The 22,738-nt window shown below is 41.2% G+C and overlaps 3 protein-coding genes across 4 annotated transcripts; 1 reads left to right on the forward strand and 2 right to left on the reverse strand.

Moving 5' to 3' along the window:
- Positions 1-63: 63 nt before the first annotated feature.
- LOC139336300 (protein Smaug homolog 2) lies at positions 64-13,060 on the reverse strand. Its single transcript, XM_070970358.1, has 13 exons — positions 12,726-13,060; positions 10,540-11,066; positions 9,915-10,385; positions 9,478-9,720; positions 9,229-9,338; positions 8,820-8,906; positions 8,179-8,470; positions 7,875-7,960; positions 7,508-7,623; positions 7,038-7,236; positions 6,381-6,507; positions 3,895-3,978; positions 64-3,010 (listed from the first exon to the last, which is right to left on the reverse strand). The coding sequence occupies exons 2-13, from the start codon at positions 10,733-10,735 to the stop codon at positions 2,982-2,984; spliced, it is 2,040 nt and encodes a 679-aa protein (XP_070826459.1). The 5' UTR covers positions 10,736-11,066; positions 12,726-13,060; the 3' UTR covers positions 64-2,981.
- A 1,732-nt stretch (positions 13,061-14,792) lies between these two features.
- Positions 14,793-16,873, forward strand: LOC139336308 (glia maturation factor beta-like). The gene is made up of 7 exons (XM_070970370.1): positions 14,793-14,885; positions 15,312-15,408; positions 15,520-15,569; positions 15,649-15,698; positions 15,811-15,893; positions 16,074-16,147; positions 16,794-16,873. The coding sequence occupies exons 1-7, from the start codon at positions 14,883-14,885 to the stop codon at positions 16,863-16,865; spliced, it is 429 nt and encodes a 142-aa protein (XP_070826471.1). The 5' UTR covers positions 14,793-14,882; the 3' UTR covers positions 16,866-16,873.
- Positions 16,874-17,189: 316 nt separating this feature from the next.
- On the reverse strand, positions 17,190-22,690 carry paf1 (PAF1 homolog, Paf1/RNA polymerase II complex component). 2 transcript variants are annotated; one of them, XM_070970360.1, is made up of 14 exons: positions 22,466-22,690; positions 21,316-21,348; positions 21,087-21,179; positions 20,884-21,005; positions 20,723-20,789; positions 20,537-20,638; positions 20,329-20,434; positions 19,713-19,781; positions 19,396-19,499; positions 19,185-19,301; positions 18,932-19,060; positions 18,642-18,747; positions 18,140-18,224; positions 17,190-17,995 (listed from the first exon to the last, which is right to left on the reverse strand). In XM_070970360.1, the coding sequence occupies exons 1-14, from the start codon at positions 22,510-22,512 to the stop codon at positions 17,568-17,570; spliced, it is 1,608 nt and encodes a 535-aa protein (XP_070826461.1). In that variant the 5' UTR covers positions 22,513-22,690; the 3' UTR covers positions 17,190-17,567. The 2 variants fall into 2 exon arrangements, with proteins under 2 accessions (XP_070826461.1, XP_070826462.1); XM_070970361.1 differs by having other exon boundaries at positions 21,316-21,345; positions 22,466-22,662.
- Between the last annotated feature and the right edge of the window lie 48 nt (positions 22,691-22,738).

The raw sequence follows: 22,738 nt of genomic DNA on the forward strand, positions 1-22,738 counted from the left end.
CTTTTTTCAGCTGCTAAAATGCGCGTCCAATGTATGACCAAGCAGACAAACACAGACCACAAGTGAAGTTGCAAAAGAACTGAACCTCTTTATTTGGACTGTCAATGATCCGATGGATGCTGCACTTCAGACCATTCACACATATGAGTGGCAGTAAAAAAGTAGAGAGAAAGCATGGGATGCAAAAGGTTCATAAAATATTAGAAAATGTCTGGGGAGTCATTAGAATTAAATATAAATTGTACAAGACAAATAAATGCAATGTAGCCTATGGCTGGCTGCATTCATTCAAAAATTAAGCCTGGCAGGGACACTGACATGATCTCAGGACCACTTGGTAGAAGTCTCTTGATGACACAGGCTCTGTACCTCCTAGTAGATGCTTGGTATGTGAAAATACACAAGGCTGAACTTATGAGGTGCATTTCCCCAACTCATTTCATGCACCACTGGAACGTAAACATGGAGTAAACATATTCCTTGGCCTGTTATTAGTGTTCAGTTTACTCATAATCACATCATTGGTGGCTCAGATAGGCATTGTCATCCCCTGCTGCATCCTCACTATGCACAGACGCTTGCAGAAATCTGCTGCATTGTACCTCAGTGTCTAATTGCAGTCACACGCTGGCTATCCAAAGCTACAGAGGCTATGAAAAGGATAATCTGAGCCGTAACGTAACAGATTTGATATACAGTATAGTGAAGAGTTAAAAATGAGATAGCCGAGTCTTAAAGTTGTCAGCATTGTGAGCTCACAGAAGTCCTTTGAGGGCATGAGTGTGATGCTTTTAGTAAGTCAGATCAATCCAAGAGCCTGCTCTGAAGAAATCCATGACTAGAATACTACTCACGACCATTAAATCAACATATTGAGGATGCTGGAGCTGTGCATTTCAGGCACCACATGAACAGTTTATCAGGACATGACAGCTAACAATTCAATCACAAGGCCAGGAAAGCTATTCTCTCTCGTCACTGCATGACTGGAAAAGCAGGCGTTACATGCCTCATACAGTTGTCACTTGAAAAGTCTACTCATAGGGAGTCCGTGGATTAGGTGGTTGAAGGCTTTTGTTTTCGGGCTCTAGCCAGCCAGCTCATGTGCGAGAAGGCGTCAGTTCTTTAATGTGTTACACAGTGAGACAATGGAGTATTCATGACATCACACAACATGAATTGGGCGTTATCCCAGAGAGATGTAAACAGTGACATTTAGGCGATATAAACATACAACATTAGTTGCAAGATTTCTGCTCTCTAGCTGTTGGTGACACTGGGCACCATCAACCATCATGTCCTCTATCTACAACAGTGCTGTATTAGTGTGGCAAAACATGCGATTATAGAAAATAAGCATAAGTTATCAATATCAAGGGAGAGTAAAAAATACAATTGGAAAAGATATCTGTAAATAACCATCTTTACTAGACAGACCTCCTATGGCTCCGCTGAAATAAAATGTGAATGGTTATCCCTGCCTTATGATGCAACCAAAAGTGATCCAAAAGTTAAGACCATATTACACATACATGCACCTCCGCTCTGCCACATTCAAAGACAGAGGCCGTATAAGACAGTTTTTGATTCAACACTGATACCACGTGATAATGTTAGGGTTCTGAGGCTGAAACACACTGAGACACAAACAGAAAGTATGGACATCGTCAAGCACCTTGAAAAGTATGATTCATCAAATCATCACATTGGCCGTTTGAGGAAGAGGGCACTGCGAGGTTGAGGCGCTGCGATCCGGAGAATTTATTACAAGATCAAGCTTCATTTTCCAAAGCCAATCATAAGGGGGCCAGAGGGTTGAGATGGGTTTCATTTAGTTTTCTCACCCAGCATTAGAGTGTAAATTGAAAACACTCTACCCTCCTCACTTTTATCAATTCAATATCAGATCAGCTCTCGCAGAGTACAAACCTCACCAGCCCTTATTCACCCCTCTGGGGATTCCTCGGCACAAAATGAGATTCATCATCATTTATGTAGTAGGGCATAAAATAACAGAGACAAATTGCAGCTGGCATAAATTCTTCAAACTGCTGTTCTTTTAAAAAAAAAAAAGTTATACCATTCTCTTGCATTTCACTACAAATATCCTTCTCAAACTAACAATCGCACAAACCTTCTCTTTGGCTTTGTAGACGTTTAGAGGAGGACAGTCACTTCTACTCTGATTAAGTGTTTGGGGGAAAAACAACCAAGACAAAAGGTGTGCCTGTGGTTGAATCACAAGCTTTTCCTCGATCCTTTTGCTCCTCCCTTTCCTGCCTTGGCCAAAAAAAAAAAGAAAAAAACTCTCCAGAGGATAAAAAGAATCAAGGAAAGCTGTTAAAGTTTCAACCAAAACAAGCCCTGACTAGCACCAGTAGAACAATTAGGGTGGCTAGGAAGTGTATTAATATCTGAATATCAACACCTGTCTACAAGTGGAATCTCAGTGAATGAATTCTAGGGCCAATTACAGATTAGTGGCTGATATCAGAGATAACTGAATGAAAGTGCCTTACTTCTAAGCTGGGAATTTTCTGAATCGACACACTGCGTGGTGCAGGGGCTGTGGCTATCAGTGTGTTCTGGAAGGAAGCCTTGCTCCAAGGCAGGAGGAAAAGAAGGGTAACTCATAGGGAAGAACCCCTTTAAGACAGCACCAATCCACCGTTTTTCTCTCAGCCCACAGCAAACTGAGCCTCTGCACATCATGTCACAGTCCTGCAGGTGACACGGAGCAGTTTGCTTTTTTTTTTTTTTCTCCTCTGTCCTGCAATATAATAATCATCTGTATTCCATTTTTAATAAACTTAGTTGTATATAATAAAGTACAAAAATATTAGAGAACATATACACAGTTTTTTTGTCATTTTTTTGTAGTGACTGCTTTGCCTGGTTTTCTTAAGCATACGTATATCTTTGTGCTGGGTGATGAGGAACTTAACAGGCCTCGACTGAAGTGTATTTCTCCTTTCTTCTTTTCATATTGTTGATGTCCGGTCTGTTCCATCTGAGGGGGAGATTGGAAATAAATATGTTTCAAGACATTTACGATCATAAAATACACCGCACCATTCACATTTCATTCCTAAAAGGCGTAGTTCAGTGTTTCCACCTTTCCCAGGGGCAGAAAAAGTTTCGGATGCCTTATATATTGATGGCAGGCCATTCGTGCATTTTTATGGTATGCCAGTCATCAAACTTGGCATATCTTCTATTTATCAGATATATTTCTGGGTAAGTAGCAGCTGCTTTCACAAGTTGCTGAATGAACATATACACGATATCCTCACCATTACTTTTGAAATACTTTCTCCAGCATGCATTTGTTCATCTGCCGTGGCTGTGTATGTAAACTCTCTGTACAAAACAATTTCAGACTGTACACACAGACACAAAAAGACATCAGTAACTTTATCTGTCTCTCAGAAAGGAGGGGAAACAGTTTTAACTCCATTTAAGTCACAAAACAATTCATGCAGAAGGGAAACCTTCATACGTCACACAATACTGGAGACACAGTAAATAATACAGAGCGTCTAAGCCTTAAACTCGCTTGTCATTCAACAGATGATGCAGAGAAGTATGCCTGTCTTTCCCTCCCCACAAGAGGAACCTTACTGAAACTTGACTAATGATATTGTGTAATTCAGTACTATTAATAACACAAACATAACTATTAAAAAATGACCTATGTTAGACTTTTTCATCTGTGTACAGAGGAAGTTGTGTGAGAACGACTTCGTACTTTGCTTTCCCTAATGCAGACAATCCTCTCTCTCCCCCTCATTGCACAGTAGAAAATATAAAATAAGGTGTTGTTTTCTGGTTGGTAGTTGTGTGAGGTTTGCCAGCCAGTGGCCTATTTAGTACTGGGTTGCTGAGGACACTTACCCCCTAAGGCATGCTCTGTCATACTGAGGCACAGTGACTCCAGCGTGGGGTTGATCTCCAGGTCAGCGCCTGGAACTTGGCATTCTGTGGGAATGAGTAAAAACAGTCTCAGTTCACGGAAAGATTAAGGTTGATATTACCTTCAGGACCGCCATAGAGTCTATTTGTTATCACACTCTAGATTTACAGAAAAGCAGCTGCGTGTTTTTCTCTAAATAGATGATGTCCAAAGCGCACGTATTTGCTAATTTTACTTTGAAACGAAAACAAAGTACGATTTACATAAGGGGAAATACACTGTTTATTTGTGCTGAGGAATAACTGCCATTATGTTAATGTGATCAGATAATTCTTTGCCCTGATAATAATCTGAGGACCAGGTGATTTACACTAAATGCACTGAGTAGTTTTGTTCGAAGCCAAACAAACACAACGAGATTCAACATGTTCAATCTGCCGCAGATCCAACTGAATCCAACAGTGCTGACACCGCAAAAACTACAAGCAACACTGCACATAGTTTGTACAGATAGTTTACAATATACGGTTTAATTACATTATTTTAACCAATTAACTGTAAGTGGAAACACTGGTGGTGGACGTAAAGCTATTATCCCTACTGTCTGTCATTAATGTCAATTAGAGTTTGACCTCTCAAAGTGACACAGTTTTCCAATTCAGGCAATGATAACAATAGAGCTTTGGGGATGTTTACCTTTGTTTGAATTAAATGCGTGAAGGTGGAATTAGTTTGAAATGGTTTCATTATCACTTGTGTTACTTGTTGTGGTAGAATCTGTTGTATAGCATCAAAATGCTTTAAAAATGTTATTTCATTAGCCATAAAAATCACAGTCAAAATGATAAAAGAAAAAAAAAAACACATTAAAACACACACGCGGTAACACATTAATGCTTCTTTAAGTGTGTCGAGCTCACAGGGGCAAATGTTATTCTGAAAATTATTTTAATATTTCTTGTGCAGAACCCAACACATCAAAAACTTGCTGCACTGTTCACACATTCCCTTAAAATAAACGTGTCAGATGCAGTAAAACTCAAGCTTCAATAATTTGCACTATGTGACATGATGCTGTCTGATGCAAATGCAGTCTGTCACTGAGGTGAGGAACCACATCTCTTCACTGACAAACAAACATTTTAATTGAAAGGAGAAGAAAGAGATTACTGGAGATCATCCAAGTAAACTCCTTGCAGTATCTGCCTATTTTCTGGTCTACTTTCACGTGCTCCCTGTACACGCGAGCATGTTCACTGGCTTGGTTTGTAATGATCTGTCACAGAAAACCTGGAAAATGTGACAAAGTTCTGTAATCCTAAACTCTGTAATTAGATTTTACAAGAGAATTTGCAGTGGACGTCTATGATAGATTTACTAAAATCCATATCACTATGAAATACTTCTTCAGTTCAGCACAGTATTGTGGGGGTTATTGAAGTGAATACAAACAGCAAGTGGTGTGCCACATGCATGTTGCACATCAAACCCTCCTCTCACCCTTGTTTTTATACTGCCTTATCCAATAAAGTCAAAAATGGCAAAAAAAAATCATCTTAAAAAACAAAAATCAAACACCTACACTGACATGGTGTTGGTGGCGTGCCATGTGGGTGTTAGGCATGTCTGTTCAAGTAACTGAAGCATGTTTCACAGAGAAAGGTGCAATAAACAAAACATAATCCTATCAGAAACAGTCCTGTGGTTACAATATGCCAGTGTTCCCCCCCACCGTTAGCTCAATCACTAGTCACTGCATTAAGAAGGATGACTTAAACGGCATAGGTAGCACTAACCGAACAAGCTCAGTAACAGTTCAGTCATACTGTCCACACGCTGTAACCACAGGAAACACTGTCTGTGGTCTTGTGAAGGTCTCTAGGTTTTGATTTGAAATGAAAAATGTCTAATATTTATGCAGTTGGTTCTCGCTGGGTTCATTCATCTGTTTAAGTGGCAGGACCCTTACAGATGAATTTGCGATGCTAGCGTGTGACATCTGGCACACACGACAAGACAACCAAAAGGTTATGTATACTGTAAGAGGTGACAGATTGTTTACTGCAACATGCTGCTCAGATGTCTTATTATTTTGTCCTTGGCACAGAGGGAAGGCAGCTCTCAGTTTTGGCTTCTGACCAAACTTTTTTTTTTTTTAAACAAAAAGTCAAATCTGCCATTTCTCTGTTAATAGATTAATCTCTATTCTTTTAACCATTTTCAGTTTACCTTAAATTAATAGTCATTGTACTTTAAAATGAAAAGATCTCTGGATAAGTAACATACAGTTACCAGTGGTGAGATAAAATCTAAGCAGGACATTAAGTGAGGAAAGACTGGCAGGTGTAGTTACATATTTTCAAAGAATAAATTGAATCAAAAGGTAAACAAGGACGGGGACAGACCTTAAGTGAACGCACGCACCCACGTTAATGAAGAATAAAAGAGGCTTGACCTCATGCAATACCTTGCTGCTGGAACATGAGCATGGTTTGTGGGGAAGTGTGGACAGGGAGCGAGTGGGTTCGCTGCACAGAGCTGCGACTCTGACTTGGCATGCTGTTACTGCCCCCAGGGTTGGCGAACCACAGGTTCTGTAGAGGAAAACACAAATTCTCATTATGTAAATGCCACTCATCCTGGGAGGATGACATGGTTTGCTTATCTCTCAGCTAAGTCATTAAACAGAAGCTCTTCAAGCTATGATAATGATCAATTCATATCAAAATGCGATGCCCCTAACTAACCCCTTGTATTGTCTTGTGTGCTCTGATTAAACTCCTGTCAAAGTCTCCTATTTTTTTTTAACTTTCAGAAGAAATGTTTACTAAAATGTTCGACAGCTCCTTGGGCATGTCATCAAGCAGGTCAATACTTCAGACGTGAATGGAGGCATTGAAGAAAATTCTTGAGGCTAAAAAGATGAAGTCAGGTTAAATTATCCTAAATAATTACTTTAAGCTGTGCAGTCATCTTTTAGCGCAAACAAATTTCCTTCATCTCACATGATCAAAAAGAAAAAAACATGACATGAATGATAAATATAGTCCAGCCACAATTTGAGGCAAGCTACTTGCGTCATAAACTGGTGTTAACATGCTCATCCAATGACAGGAATACTGACTTGTCTACCCTGGCCTGCCAGCGCAGGACTAGTGAGCGTGTGGCGTGGAGATGCTCCCCCAATCCCACTGGGACTCAGAAGACCCATGCGCCCGGTTTGGAGTCCACGAGGGGTCATCTGGAACTGCCTTTGGCCCCGCCGTGCTACTCCTCCACTCACAGAGCCTGCTGTGGGGAGGGAGTTGGACCCATAGGTCCAGCTGGAATAAAAAGAAACACAAACAAAAGGAACATACGTCAGAAATCAATGAGAGTTAAGAGAGCTGCATGCTGCTCAAGCGGCTTCTCATAAAGTGGTAGTTATTATTTGAATAAGGAAGAGCAAGTGAAAGAAAAAGACGAAGGGAAAGAGAATCAAAGTAAAAGTTAGACAGCAGGGTTGAGAGCAGGAAGAATGTAACATTGAGCTGGTGTGACATCTCCCTGGCTAAAGAGGGAGATCAAAGGTAAAGAAGGCAAGCAGAGTCTCACCCTTTCTGTCGGTACACAGGCATGTCCAGCATAGCTTTCCGAGGGAACAGGCGGAGCAGTTTGAGGACCTGCTGCTTCCAGGAGACCAGCCTTTTCTTGTGAGTTTCTGAGAAAGCCTGACACATAGAGAGAGACAGCAGGAGAAAAAAGGCACCGGGTTTTCAAAGAGCATTAACAAGGTTTCAGCAGATGCTTTGGGAATTTGTGATTTTTTAAAGAAAAGACAAGTTTTACTCTGTATTTCAAGAGGGAAAAACTACAGATGATTACAAGGTTCTTTAGAACTATCAATTCATGCAACTTTGTCTGTATGGTATTTTCATTATTACTGAATAATGAAACTAAAGCTGAATCTTAAAGTCCTCACCTCATGTGTCAGACACTTCTCAATGAGCTGAAGGTAACAGCTGATATTCTCTTCATCTGGCCTTGACACCAGCAGCTGGGTGCACACTGAAACAAAGAAAAAAAAGCCAGGGCTTATATATTCATGTGCATAAAGGAAATTTGGATCTGAGGGATATCTGTGGATATGGATCAAGTATCTATCTGTTTTATGTTGAATACTGACATGTGTGCAACATTTCAAGAGCACAAATCACATAACGACCAATGCAGTCTACAATACACGTGTCATCACTTTCAATCTGGGAAGAACATCTTACTCTCACCTTTACCCATGACACGGGTGAACTGTCCAGCAATGTCGCCGTCTGAGATAGGTGTGGCTGGGGAGTCCCCGTCACAGGGAGGTGGGTTGTGGGACTGGAAGCCCTCTGAGGCCGGCTCTTTGTCTGCTCCTGTTTTTGAGGCTTCTGAAGGGGGGTTGGCTGCGTCCGGGGCTGTGGCTGTGTCCAGGGCGGTCTGTGCTGCACTGGGCGGGCAGTAGGCCTTGATGGGTGTGATGATGATCTGTTGCAGCTCTTGGAGGGCGTTACGCAGGTTTCCTCCTTCCAAAATATCCTGCCATGAGATGACATCAGTGTTAGATGCAGTATAAGCTACTCAGACATATGCTTTGGGTTTAAGCGTGACGTTGTGAGGCACAGATCTGGATTTAAGCCTTAGCAAAACATCTGCCCTATTGAAATATCTTAGAAGAAGACACAAAATCCCTAGCAGTCTTGCCCTGTGTCTGTTTCTGTGGCAAAATGCAGAACAGGAATTTCTCAAAGGAACTAAATCAAGTGTCACATGATCATCAACGAGCACATACTGAAGTGCATTTTTGATCAGTGCAAGATCCTCAAGACAAAACACCATTGCCCTCTTTTTAATCATGCATGGAACAACATCATCCCATTTGAATTACCTTTTCTAAAGACTTGAGCACGCTCTGTCTCTCTCGCAGTTTCTGGATACTCAAGGCGATCTTATGCCGCGCTCCTTTAGTGACGTTCTAAAAAGGAGAGGCAGAAAGTAACACAGAAGTCATGAGGAGCAGTCAAGACATTTCTTGTGGGAACACAGGCCAATTTATACAGTTACTAAATAACAAACCTAATCACCATTTGTTTCATTAAAGCCAAGGGGCAGAGGCGAAATCACACCATTTGTATGTGTGACTGCCTTGATATTAACTGTGGGGTGCGTTGCTTAATTTCATGCCTCATTGAGAGCTGATGTATCATCAGGTCTGAGGACAGTAATGTTCACAATTGATAAGGAGGGTGGAATAATCAAAGCCTTGCGGAGTGTTTGTAAAAGGGAGGCTTAAAAACCTGCGACTCCAGGTGCTGCTCTGTGAGAATCATCATCTCCTCATAGGTCATCTGGGAGAATAGTGATGCATATTTATGAAGGCGGAGACTCTTCAACCATGCGGGAACATCTAAAACAAATAAACACCAAGACACAAAAAAGTAACGTTACATTTCAGCTTATATCACCACAGCTGTTGGCTGCGTGCGGCTTTTACCAGAGCCAAATGCCGAGAGCCACCTCGGCTCAGTTGGGTAACGAACTCTGACCTTTCATGCCGCTGCCATCCTCCTGGAACGTGTTGCGATTGGAGCCCTGGTCTTCTGTCTGCTCACTGCCAGAGGAGGCTACGCTGCTCTGGGGTGAAAGGGGTGCATGGTCTGTTGAAATGAAGTTCTGCCGGCCCCCTGCATCATCCTGGCTAATCCACTCAGAGCCACAAGCCTGGGGACTGGAAGGAATAACGGACATGGACTTCTTCAGAGGGCTGGGCTGCATCTGCCCACCCAAACCTGGCAAGGGAAAACAATTAATATATGAGGAACAACAGAAATTCTTTGTAAGTCCTATGACAGAAATTAAAGAAATGTTAACAACACTTTGAGAAAGTGAACAAATTGTATACCGTTTGCACAATATGGAGGATATGTCTGCAATGGTTCCATATGCCTCTACCAAACAATTTCCTCTAAGTGAAAACCATTACCTGTGTTATTGCTGTTGATGGGAGAGGACATCCCGCCTGGGAACGGCATGTGTCCGTTCTGGCCTGCTGGAGATGTGGTGGATGAAGGGGACTTTTCTTGCCACGCGTGGCCAGGGTCCAGAGCCTCAGCAGAGCTGGGCCATTCATCTGAGCCCTGGCGTGGGTGGTAGGGGCTGGATGGGGCCCGCGGTGCATAGCCACTAGATAGGTGCTCCTCTAGGTGGTTTAGCCACATGGCCAGAGAGGTGCGGTCATCCAGCGTGGTGGCAGGGTGGATGAGCGCGTAGGACAGCAGCTGTCTGCTTTCTTCCACAAAGAGGCTACTCTCAATAGTGTGACTCAACACCTTCTGAAGCAGCTTCATGTACTCGCATTTGGCCTCGCTGTTGCGAGGCTGCAGCAGAGGCAGATGGGACAGCAGCAAGGACACAACCTTCTCTTTTGGCTCCTGATGCCACTGGCTGACAATTGCTAATGACAAAGGGCAAAAAAAGAATTTCACAATCTTTCACTACTGGTTTAATATACACCTTCTTCGGTTTTAGGAAGGGATGGAACTGACAGTGTTTGATAATCAGAGATAATTGATGACATTTAATAAAATACTCAAAAAACTCTCAGCTACCTGCATTGTTGGCCTCAGCTTCTAGGATGTGGATCTCTGTGCAGTCTGCCAGCCAGTGTTCAAGGCAGATGTGTAAGAAGCGAGCCTGGGTGCGTGACACCCTCTTCAGGAGGGACAACAGTGCCACCGTCTGTTCACACTCATTCCAGCCCTTGAACCAATCTGTGAGGATACCTACCTGGTCTCGGAACATCATGGCGTGTCTCCTTGATTAGGAGAACAGGAATGTGCAAATGGGGAGGGGGGCACTGAAAAGACTGCTTCTCAGACGCAGACAGGATCAGTCTAACCCCGCACAGCGGGGTTGTATTTGTGACAGTCTTGGGATCCCCTCAGACTGGACCGAGGGGCCCTCACATGGTTCAGGTGCCCGAGGAACTGCAGACAGGGTCGCCGTGTAGATTACTGGGAAGATGTCTTATGAAGTGAGGCTGAAAGATTGCGTCAATTGTAGTTGGTAATGACACAAACAGGAAAAGCTTTTGTTTTTTTCACTCTGGCATGTTCAGGATCACATCATCCGTGCCCTAGTAAATCAACAAACAGACAGGGAAAAATCTTAGACATGCACTCACCATGACACCAACCACATTTCTCTATATAAACAAACATGCATGCTTTGAGAGATTGAGTCCATCTATTCATCTCAAAAACTTAGTACTGGAATATGTTCTTCCTGTGATGTTTGACACCCTTGTTTAGATTTGGACACACATTTTTCTGCCCCAAAGCCACAAAACAAGAGTGATAATTTTGATAATGCAGATGGCTCATCAGCTTCAGCAAGAGGAAAATAACAGTGAAGATACATAAAATAATATATAAAGAAATGTTTATGACACACGCAGTAAACATTTAACACAATACTTAAATGTTTTGCAACATGCAAATAATGGTAGTGATAAGTAACATGGCATCAAATCAGAGTTTCAGAACTTTTGCATAGTTTCAAAATGGGATAGGCATATTTCAAAACCATGTGAGCTATGAGAAGTATCCAAGCAAATCTTGCAAATCAAGTCCTGGAAAACTGAGCACTGGCTTTGTTGTTTGAGGTAAACCTTCACTAATAAACTAATATTGTAAAAGTATAACAATAAAGGCGCAAGTCGTTCACAAAAGGTGTGCCAAAGCCCTTATCCGAAAGATAAGAGTCCAGGTCATTAACGCTGAGGCATAACACGAAAATAGGCTTCTGTGCAAAGAATAAGGGCTGTCACCAGCGCCCTGTATTTACAACAGCTAATTGTGATATATTAGTTTCTGAAGAAAGGTAAAACGCAAACATAATCATACAACAGCAACAGGGACGTTGCTACTCACTGCCTCCACTGCAACCGGTACCACCTGTAACATGATTCGCTATAATTTTGATTAAAGACCGAACCTAGGTGTCTGGCTCTAAGCTCTGATCAGCAGGCTGATGTTGTGATTATCCCTGCGAGGTTTATCAAGTTGAATCAGGCTAAGCATTAGGTAGCGGTTAGCCACAGTTAGCCTGGTTCAGTGATGTTACACTCGAAGCAGACCACTAGACATAAAATAGACCTTTCAAAGCACAAGTATCGCTGCAAGATGTTTCGATGCGTCGCCTCACCACGCCAAAAATCACGTGACCACACCAAACGAGGCCTCATCACAGAGGTGTCGCGTTGGTTTTGAACACGGGATGTTCTCGTCAACCTGACACTATTTAGCTGTACACTGTGTTTAGAATGGCCGGTTCTTACAGCACAAGCTTTGCTGAACAAAATTACAATAATGAAAGCTGTAGAGCCACTTGTACGATGCCTGTCTCGTCACGGTCTGATTTAATCCATCCACACAAATACAATACCAACGGTTTGGCCAGCAGATGTCGCCATTTTTAACTATCGAATGCTTTGAAACAGTAAACCATTTTCAACACAATTGCTTCATAGTGATTCACTGTTTCAGAAAGCCTCGTTTCCCCCATCAGTAGCTTAGTCGGCCTAGTTAATGATGAGGGGTTCAGAATTAATATTATATTTGGTTGACGCTGTCGCTGCCCCTTTCCTCCGTTTCGAAATGTTACTACGATCTTAGCGGTGCAAACAGGGAGGTTAAACGCAGTTTTAATCGACAGCAGGTTGTAGCTACTTGACTAGACAAAGTTATGCGAGTTGCGATTTACAATAAACGGACACAAAAGGGTTGTTGTTTACCTTTGTCAGTTGTCACTGGATAGCGAGCTAGGCTAAAGTGCTAATGCATAGCTAGCTCGACGGTAGGGTAGGGATCGCTAACAGAAATGCTAGCGCTAGCTTCTTAACTAGCAAGTTTTGCTAATAGATGCAATAACGTTAGCTTAGCTGAAAGAAGCGTAGATTTAGATCCCGTACGAGGTATTCCTTAAGGATATTCCGTTACAGCGCCAAGCTCCCGTGGTTTCAAACATACCATATTAAAGAATGTATGTACAGAATGTTTATTGCAATGCTGAAAATAAAGAGTGTACGCCTGGAGAAATCTACTTCGATTTTGAGTTGACGTAAGACGTGCGTAGTACGTCACACGTCTGGACGGAACGTCGCGTTTCGTTCCGCCCACATTCTGGTAAATAAAAAGGCTCCCACCGCTAGAGGAAAACATATGTCATCTACATATGCCAAGAGAAGATAACCTGGTGATATGGAATAAATGATAACCACGATAACCAGAAGTCAGTTGTCTTACATTTACATATGTTATGATATATAATCTGTGGTGAGTAACTTATTGTTACTCCTACCACGCCTATTTTTCTGATAATATGAATCATAATCATAATCATCATTATCATCATCAATTAGCCTAAAACATGTCAGAAAATGCTTCATTACATGCTCCCAAAGCCCGAGGGGATGTCCTCAGATTGCTTGTTTTGTCTGATTTGCAACCAGAAACTTCAAGATATTTAATTTGCAATTATATAAAGCAGCAAATGTTCATTTTTGAGAAGCTAGAAGAATTAAATATCTGGGTTCATTGTCTTTTTCAAGGCCAAGAGGATTGGACCACCAACTCTACAATTAAAACCACATGAGCAACAACCATCCCACTTGAAAAATGATTTCTATGCTTAGTGGATTATTAACATTTATTGTAAGTTTATTTTCTGATGATTTAGTAATTTGTTCAATGTTTCACAGCACCAGAGTAAACATCAGAGTCTTTATTATATAGGGAATTGTGAGTGAGTGAGTGAGTGAGTGAGTGAGTGAGTGAGTGAGTGAGTGAGTGAGTGAGTGAGTAATTTCAGACATATCTTAGACATAGTTTGAAATTATAGAAGGGAGAGAGAATTTCAGGATTAAGGATAAATATCCTCCATACAGAGGATTTTGAGTCTTCATCGACACCAGATAGCAGATAGAAAAAGGCTGTGGCGTTGGTGTCTGTGCGTTGAAAGCACAACATCTTCTGACTACAATCATTTCTCACAGCAGACATTTGCTCTCAGCTCTGAATGGCAAAACACACCACAGCAGACACACAAAGGAAAATGGCAAGGGACCTGTTGTAACATCACTGATTGGGGTGGGGTCAGAGCTGCAACATGCCTTAACTTTCCACCAGTAGAGAGCAGTATACCAACTGCTTCCAACGTAATGCTATGCAATGCAGGAGGAGAACAAACCTGTCCCTCCAGTTTTAGAGCATTTTTTTTCTTTCTGCATGACAGTTTGAAGCAGGCAGGGAAGTGACCCAAAATGCAACACACAGGTTTATACCTGCCACGATCATAAGCTGATCCACTTTACTAATATGAGGCACTGTGACCACAGGTGACACGTGTAGTCATACCATAAAGCAACAGTAAGGTGATGTTGTGACAGGGACCTTCACCTCTTTACAGAGACACTTTACCTTTGATGCCTAAGTAGTCTAAATTTTACTGCATATACTTTACTAAGTTTAGTGTTATTCTATTGTGGTATTTAGTTTCTCTGCATTTCTGTATGGTAATAAGAAGTAAAAGTAACCCTAATCACACTTGTGATGGCAATATTCAACATAGTGTAAAACTTTTTTTTCAACTTCAGACAGCATGGATCTATTAAAGTCTCTTCTCTCATACTAAGATGAAGATTTGTCCATGCATCTTCCCCATAATGCATTACACGTACATTCAAAGAGGGTCACTGTTTCACACAACACTCGGCTGAGTGTGCACGCTGCATTCCTCTTGCATTGTTGAAAGCAGGAAGCAGAACTAATGCATGCTGCAGCTTGCCATCTTAAGGAAGATCCTGACAGTCTGAGGGGAGCGCTCAGCTGAACCTGTTTCAGCAAGGCAGTGTCACCTGGAAGACAGGAAGACGGGAACAAGTCCTTTGAGAATGGTAGGTGAAACTGATGCAATCGCTTGAAAGATGTTGCCTTTCTGTTAAAATTGACTGGATTTGATGAACTGTCATTCACACACATTTGTGTCAATATATATTTCTATTTTTACTTTGCCATTGCGACACAAGTCGACCATCCCCCGCGCTCTCTCACACAGGAAACTACTCTCTTGCATGTTCCAGCAGAAACATTTCCTGCCCTCAATATGTCAGAGTAGTGTTATGAATGTTTAATTCATCCATGCAAGGTGGATCGAGACCTCAGCATCTGAACAGAGCCAGCAGATGTCTCTCACCGTCTTTCTGTCTTTCTTTCTGTTTCTCCTCTTAACTTCATGAGACGCAAAGGAGCATCAGGAGACACTTCAATATTTCTTACACTGACACAATTTGAGTGATATTGTTTTTTACGCCCTTTTGCAGTCCTCCTCCCTGGTTGTGTGTGAAATGGATGAAAGTCTGAAAGCTAAACTGAAAAAGTTTAGATTTCGAAAAGAGACCAACAATGCTGCAATTCTGAGTAAGTAGCGCATACTAATAATGGATATTAGAGTTATCTTCACTTTAAACACTTTGGCAACATGATGGACGCAAATACAAATACGGAACCTAATAATATTTTATTTCTCAGTTAAGATAGACGCGGAGAAACAAATTCTTATCATTGAGGATGAATTCGAGGCAAGTACGATTTAATGACTTTTTATAATTTTTTTTTTTTTTTTTTCCAAAGTCACTTACACTCAAATTTGTCTTTCAGGACATCTCAGTGGATGAATTGAGAGGAGAGATTTCAGAGCATCAACCCAGATATCCTGACTGAGTGTCTCATGAATATAGTAAAATAAAATAAAGTATATTTGCAAAAAAAAAAAAAAAAAAAAAACCCTGAAAAAGTTGAACTTCCTTGACAGTGGTGCACATTCATTGTCTACAGCTACAAATATGTCCATGATGATGGGAGGGTGTCTTACCCTCTGTGTTTCATATTCTCCAGTCCAATGGGTAAGTAGAGTATCTTCAACCAAAAGCAAGTTTCCTCGTTTAACTATTGTTCGGCTCAATGACCACCTTAACAGGCGTCTGCTTGTCACTGAAATGTGCTGCAGGAACGAGGTTGCAGAAGCATGTTTAACTGGTCAAATTTCACAACCCCTTGGAAAAATGTCAATTTCATTATAACAGGATGTAAGCCAGAGCTAATGATGATGTATGCAGGCAGCAAGACGAAACTGGTCCGAGATGCAGGGCTTACAAAGGTAATGATCTCCAACTTCACGTAAGAATAAAAAAACTTCTCTACGAACATTTATATTTATTGTTTAGACACGGGCCTTAAATGGTAAATGTGCCAGATATACACAGATTCAGGCATTAAAATGTTCGTTATTGAATCTAGACCATAAATTGATTATATTTTTTAAGTTGATTGGCAACTTTTAGACCTTAGCAGGGTATTCCAAAAAAGCTGGGGCACTGTGCTTACAAAGGTTTTCCGAAATGTTCCTGAGCCCATGTAGCAATATCCTTCATCCTGCATGCATCCTGCAGTGGTGAACCCCAGCCTCATATTTACCTGCAGAACGTTCCAAACAGGTGTTTGTTGCTATTGTCCTGACTTGTTTGAAACATGTTGCTGCATCAAATTCACAATAAGTCCACATGTACAAAAATCACTGAAGCTGATGAAGTAACACATGAACTATCTTGTCCTTGTACTGTTTGATCAGAAAATGATCACTATCTGTTGTTGTTGTTGTTTTACTTCCTTACTTTTTTGGACTCAGTTGTTTGTTGTTTCATTATTAGCAAATAGTTTGAGCACAGATGAGTTCATATCTCAGGGCTTCTTTACATCATGTTATTCAGATTTTGAATGTGACATTGTCTGCTTCGCTCTGTTAGGTCTTTGAAATAAGAAGTGGGGAGGAGTTGACAGAAGAATGGCTGAAGGGCCATCTGTCATCTTTTCACTGAACATGCATTTTCCACATTATGAGTCTTTGTGAAATACACTGTTCATTCTTCATTTTCAGTTGTTGTGCATGTTACTGCTATTAAATGATTTACTGTATTAAATCAAGTCAGTTTTGCATTGAAATTGTTCATTTTCGACATGAGTAATCCTCTATTATTTCCAATAAGAGTCTGAACTGAGCACCAACTAAACAAATGAAAAATGAAATAATTTTCAAATGGACCATAGACATTCCTGTACTAAAAATAAGCTGTTAAATATATGGAATTACTTAGAAGTTAACTAAATACCTTAAAGAGGGAAAAACAACAGCCTTTGACCACTCAGTTTCTTACAAAAAGTCACCTGCATTTTATTATCTGTTTCAAAGCTGTAACACAATGACATGTCGAAAGCTAAGAGAATAAAGACATTTTTACATGATCCTGCACTGAATATCTGACAGACAAGAACAGAAGTATGGTGTACAAATAGCTACTGGTTAAATATCCAAAAAACAAAAAGTGGACTGAAGAGAGATGTCCCCTGTCCAAATCCAGCATCTCTCACACAAAATTTCTTTTCATATTTGCAATCATCAAGACACTATGGCCCCAGACTGAGCTAAGATCAGGGTCACTGACAGTGTAACACTGCCGTGTCTGGAGCTGAACACACAGATAGGAAAGGTGGCCGTCACCTTGTAGTGCAGTCCACACACCTTATTCACTGTCACTAGCATCACTGGAATCTGAGCCCCTCTCACTTCCACTTCCACTCTGAGCTCTCTCTGAGTGCTCGCTGCTGCGGTCACTGTGTGCTGGGGAGGCACTGCGACTCCTGCTGCCTCCTCGGTTCTCTCCTTCATCCTCGCTCCCACTACCCTCCTCCCCGCTGCTCCTGCCTGAATTCTTGGGCTCGTTGTCGTCGCTGTCGTCGTCACTGCCGAAGATCTCTTCCTCATCTCGCATTTCTCTGGTCCTCTCCTCACCGCTCTCGCTTCCGCTGCCGCTTGCCTTCCTCCTCCGCTTCGCTCTGTCGTCATCCTCTTCGTCTTCTTCGCCCCTTTGTTCCCGGTCATCATCTTCCCTGTCAGATTCGCTAGCGGAGTTCTCTGCCTCACTGCCGCTGCCCTTCTCTTTATCATCACCTGGAGAAAACAATCCAAATATCAGAAAAAGAAACAGATTGAAAAACAAACCTGTCAGATGGTAAATAATTTAGCATACACGCTATTTCAACAGTGCAGCAGGTAGCCAAATCACTAAAGTATTGAGAATAAAAGAAAACGGACCAGAGTCCTGTAAGTCCTTATCCATGTCCATGTCTTCCTCTTCATCTTCTGGCTCATGGTTCTCCAGCTGAGCTTTGCGTGCTTCCTGAGAACCACAATGAAAGGGAATCAGTCACCGATGTGCTACCACCAAGAATCCAACTTAAAAGATGATAGATAATGCTCAACAATTGCAGTCATTAGTTTAGATTAACTGAGCAATGCAGGAAAGCAGTGCTGTGGAAGAACCAACTGAATGTAATCAACATTACATCTTCAATCTCAGATAAATCTGATTTCTAAAACATGTTTTTTTTTAATAAACACGAGGTATTGAAAAGACTAGTTCCCTTTAGTTACATAAGAAAATAATGATTCAGTCACTAATTTTAATCCAAAGTTTTCATGTCAACTATTCAAAAAGTGGTGCAAAAAAGTCGTACAAATACCTAAAGGAAAACTAAACAAAAGGTGCAAGGTGGCCTAACTTCAAGAAAAAGTGAAATGCAAGAAGTATGCTGACCTGGGCTTCGAGTTCCTTCTCGTTCATGTCTCTGTGCTTACACACCAGCACAGCGTTTGTGGTCGACTGTGCTCCTGCCTTTGCTCTCCTCTTGCTCAGACGCACCCTGCAGGACAGAAGAAAGGCCGTCAGACAAGGACTAGCAGTTTTATCGCAACTTTTCTAAAGCATAGCAATCAACACATAATGTAAAACATACCAGCTGTAATTATTCTTGTAAAAAACATATCTCTCTTTCTTTGTGTTGAGGTGCAACAACAAACAAGCCTCTTCTCTGCTCAGTGACTCACCTTGTCTCGAGCTCATTGTAGTAAACACCATCTCCATCTCTGAAGATAAAGAAGTAGTTCTCCTCATAACCCTTGCTGGCTTTGTTCTTGACATTCCAGTTGTACTCCCTGGCGATCTTGTAATCATACCTGAGACACAGAAAATAAAATGCATTGTTACTGCATGGCAAACAGAGCAAAGCAAAGTAAAAAGGTGATTCTTAAATGCAGCAAAAAAGATCCATGATGTTCTTGGTGTAATATTTTCACTTACAGATCCTCAGGCATATAATCCATCCCCTCATCGCAGTCTCTCTTGCGCTTGCGAAGTGTTTCCTCGTTGGGCAGGAAGTAGGCCACAAACTGATTTCCTTCCTCATCCATCATACCTCTGTATTAAGGAGACAGGAAACATGTAAATTAGCATTTATGCAAACATGCTCCTGTCGAAACAAACATATGCACAGCAGATATTTTGGAGATACCTGATCATGGCCTGAGACATCATTTCCACTCCTGCTGGTCCTGATATGTCTTTAGGTGCAGGATCAGAGTCAAAGATGACCTGAGCACATGGGTTGATCCACATCTGGGGAAAGAGAACAGGTACAAAATATGACTATTGAAATCCATGGTTTGTTAGTTAAAGTACTTTAAACTGACAAAAGCCAACAGAGATTTGTTTTTAACTGCTTCTTTCCCCCTTCCCTGCACTTCTCCAGCTACAGTGCCTGCAGTATGTAATTTCAAAGCATCCACAGGGACTCTGAAAGTCAATAAACTGAGTGAAATTATAGCTCACCTTGAAGTCGGGGAATACAGGTAGCACCTCCACAGGAGTAACTCTGGGTTTACTGTAGTGCTGATTAATCTGGACAGAAACAATACCATCATTTACAAACCGCCGTTCATTTTTCAATCACCTAACCGCAAACGCTGAACAAGAGCACTTTTGCATTTTGGGTTAATGTGCTGATTTGCATCTGAAACAAAACAAACATCCTCCTACTGCACTGAGCAGCTTCACTGTAATAGCTGAAGAATAATTTTCAAATGGACCATAGACATTCCTGTACTAAAAATAAGCTGTTAAATATATGGAATTACTTAGAAGTTAACTAAATACCTTAAAGAGGGAAAAACAACAGCCTTTGACCACTCAGTTTCTTACAAAAAGTCACCTGCATTTTATTATCTGTTTCAAAGCTGTAACACAATGACATGTCGAAAGCTAAGAGAATAAAGACATTTTTACATGATCCTGCATCTTAGCTGAAGAATGCCCAAAAGTGCCGTCCCATGGAGTCTTCTGTATGAATACAGTATGTTCAAGCTACTGTCCATTTTACCCTCGAGTTGCTTGAAATATAAAAGATGTTTAACAGGGATTTGGGCGGCCGTTTTACATGCTCACTCACCGACTTCTGTGCATCCTCAAATGTCTTCTCAATAGCAGAAATCTGGCTGTCTCTGTCTTTGTAGATTTCTTCTTCTGTAAACTGCTGTTTGACAGATACACCGATCCTAAACACAAAACATGTTTCAATCATACAAATGCATATTGGAAAATCACACACCTTTCTACTGTTAGGTAGTGAGTGAACACATTTACTGGAGGCGACTTACTTGACTTCCACTTTCTCGTTGGAAACGCCGTATCTGTTAAACTCTGTGGAAATATATTCTGTCTTTCTCATCCACGGGACAACTTTTGCATGCTGCTGGGACCTAATGGGGAGGAGGAAAAGGGGTTAAACAAATTAACTCTCCACATGAATCTACAACATGAAGTCGCTTCTTTAGCAGCCCTACCTCTTCGAACTGGATGGAGCCTGGATGTCCTCTTCCAGCAGTTTTTCATCAGCAGGGTCCAACAGTACTGACAAGTTAAAAGATTGGTTCAGTCTTAACAAGCATTTGATAAAGCAGGGTAGTCCATGATGAAGAATAGGATGGCACAACAGGCGACTTACTACTGGGGTCGATGCGGTAAGTGTCTGGGTTGATGAGATCAATGGTGACCCCAAGGTCTGGCTCAGTCAAGAGCTCATGCTTGTGCTGCTTCTCGAGAGAAGTGGCTTTATACTGTACAAACCTGCCACGACAAAAATCAAATGTCAGGTTCTGCCCATGTTCATCAGCGTGTGCTTTATGGATGGAGAAGTTTGATGTTTACCTGTGCTGATCAAATGGATATGTGATGAATTTGGGGTCAAAAGGGATGTCAGGCAGGCTGTTGCAATACTTTACTCGACAGACCACGCCTGACCTGTTATGGGCACAAAAGTATAGGACATACACATTTTGGATTACCAGACACTTTTATATATCCTGCTACTGTTAAGAAGCACACTACAGATTCCTGCATATAACAGTGAATATTTAATAGCACTAAATCTACTTACCTCTCGGGGACAGTTCGATGTGAGGACGGCCTACTTGAAGAGAAGACAGATTTTAGATTTGTCACCATTGCTCATAAACTCGTGCAAGAGTTTGAAATAAATGCTTGAGTGTCGTACTGTTCTCCTTAACTTTCTCTTATATTATGCTTGGATGAACAGATATGTTGTTTACAATTTTCACAAAGAATCACTGGAGAAATTGGGTATTTCTAATTTGTAGTTAGGGATGGATGCACAAATCCACCTTTTTTTTCATTCCCAATCTAATTCCAATACCTGAATTTGGTTATCTGCCAATATTGAGTATCAATCCAATACTGTTTTTTTCATTAATATGCTGTATGAAAAAAACCTGTGTAGCAGAGACTTGGATAATTCTTTTAAGTGTATTTCAGCTTCTTAAATGTGATTGCTTTTCTTCACTACTCTGCGGCAGTAAACTAAATATCTATGGGTTGTGGGCAAAACAAGACGTGTGAGTATTACATCAGTACATCTCTATATGTGTAAGTGCGCTGCATTTACTGACTGAATTCAACCCTGGAAACTGAGGGAGATGCAGTGCTTAACCTATAACATAGCAGCAAGTTTACCTACAAAAATGCACACTTTAAGTCTCTAAATACTTGTCATTTAGTAGAAGTGGCAAGGTACTGCCACAACTAATATGTACGAATTTAGTAAGGTAATACCTAAAGCTCTGCCAGAAATGTCATGTAATGCAATTCAACACAACTCTGCTGCCATAGCTGATATCACCGCTACGTTATTGTTAGCATTTGGTCTGGCTAATATTGGCTAGCTTACACTGCGTTTAGCACAATGTTAGCAAATGTTTTAATCAGCTACCACGACTGACAGGATAGATCCAATTGACTTGTCCAAGTTAGTTAATTAGCGCTAAATAATAAGGTTAATACCAACCAAGTTACCAAGCAGCAAGGTTATTGTAAATTAAACTTACGTTAAGCTTAGCTAGCTAACTGTCGTTCATGGCTAACGCTGCAATCTGACAAGTGAGCAACCTCACAAACTAATGGTGACGACTCGTAGCTCTTTACACATTAATTCCATAATATTATCGTTAACTTTAATTGTCAATAAAGACAACCAGAAGGAAAAATAAACTTGTAAACGCATTTTAACTTACCTATGGCCGTCTTCCCGTTGAGCTTGTGTCTGAATCGTTGGAGCCATGCTTGTAACAAACTCCTTACAACCGAATGCAGATGTATTTGTTTGCACAGATAATAAACACAAATACACCTGATGACAAACAAACCTCTTTACCCAAGTAAATCTACATAGAACTATTCGGCCTAACTTCAGTCACACTCTGTACTGCATTTTTATTTTTGCCCGGCAGGATAATTTCAAGACCCGGAAGCGTTTCAGGACTCCCAGCGCTCAAGAGGACTTCAGA

The sequence above is a fragment of the Chaetodon trifascialis genome, chromosome 9 (genome assembly GCF_039877785.1).
Source record: "Chaetodon trifascialis isolate fChaTrf1 chromosome 9, fChaTrf1.hap1, whole genome shotgun sequence".
Lineage (NCBI taxonomy): Eukaryota > Metazoa > Chordata > Actinopteri > Chaetodontiformes > Chaetodontidae > Chaetodon > Chaetodon trifascialis.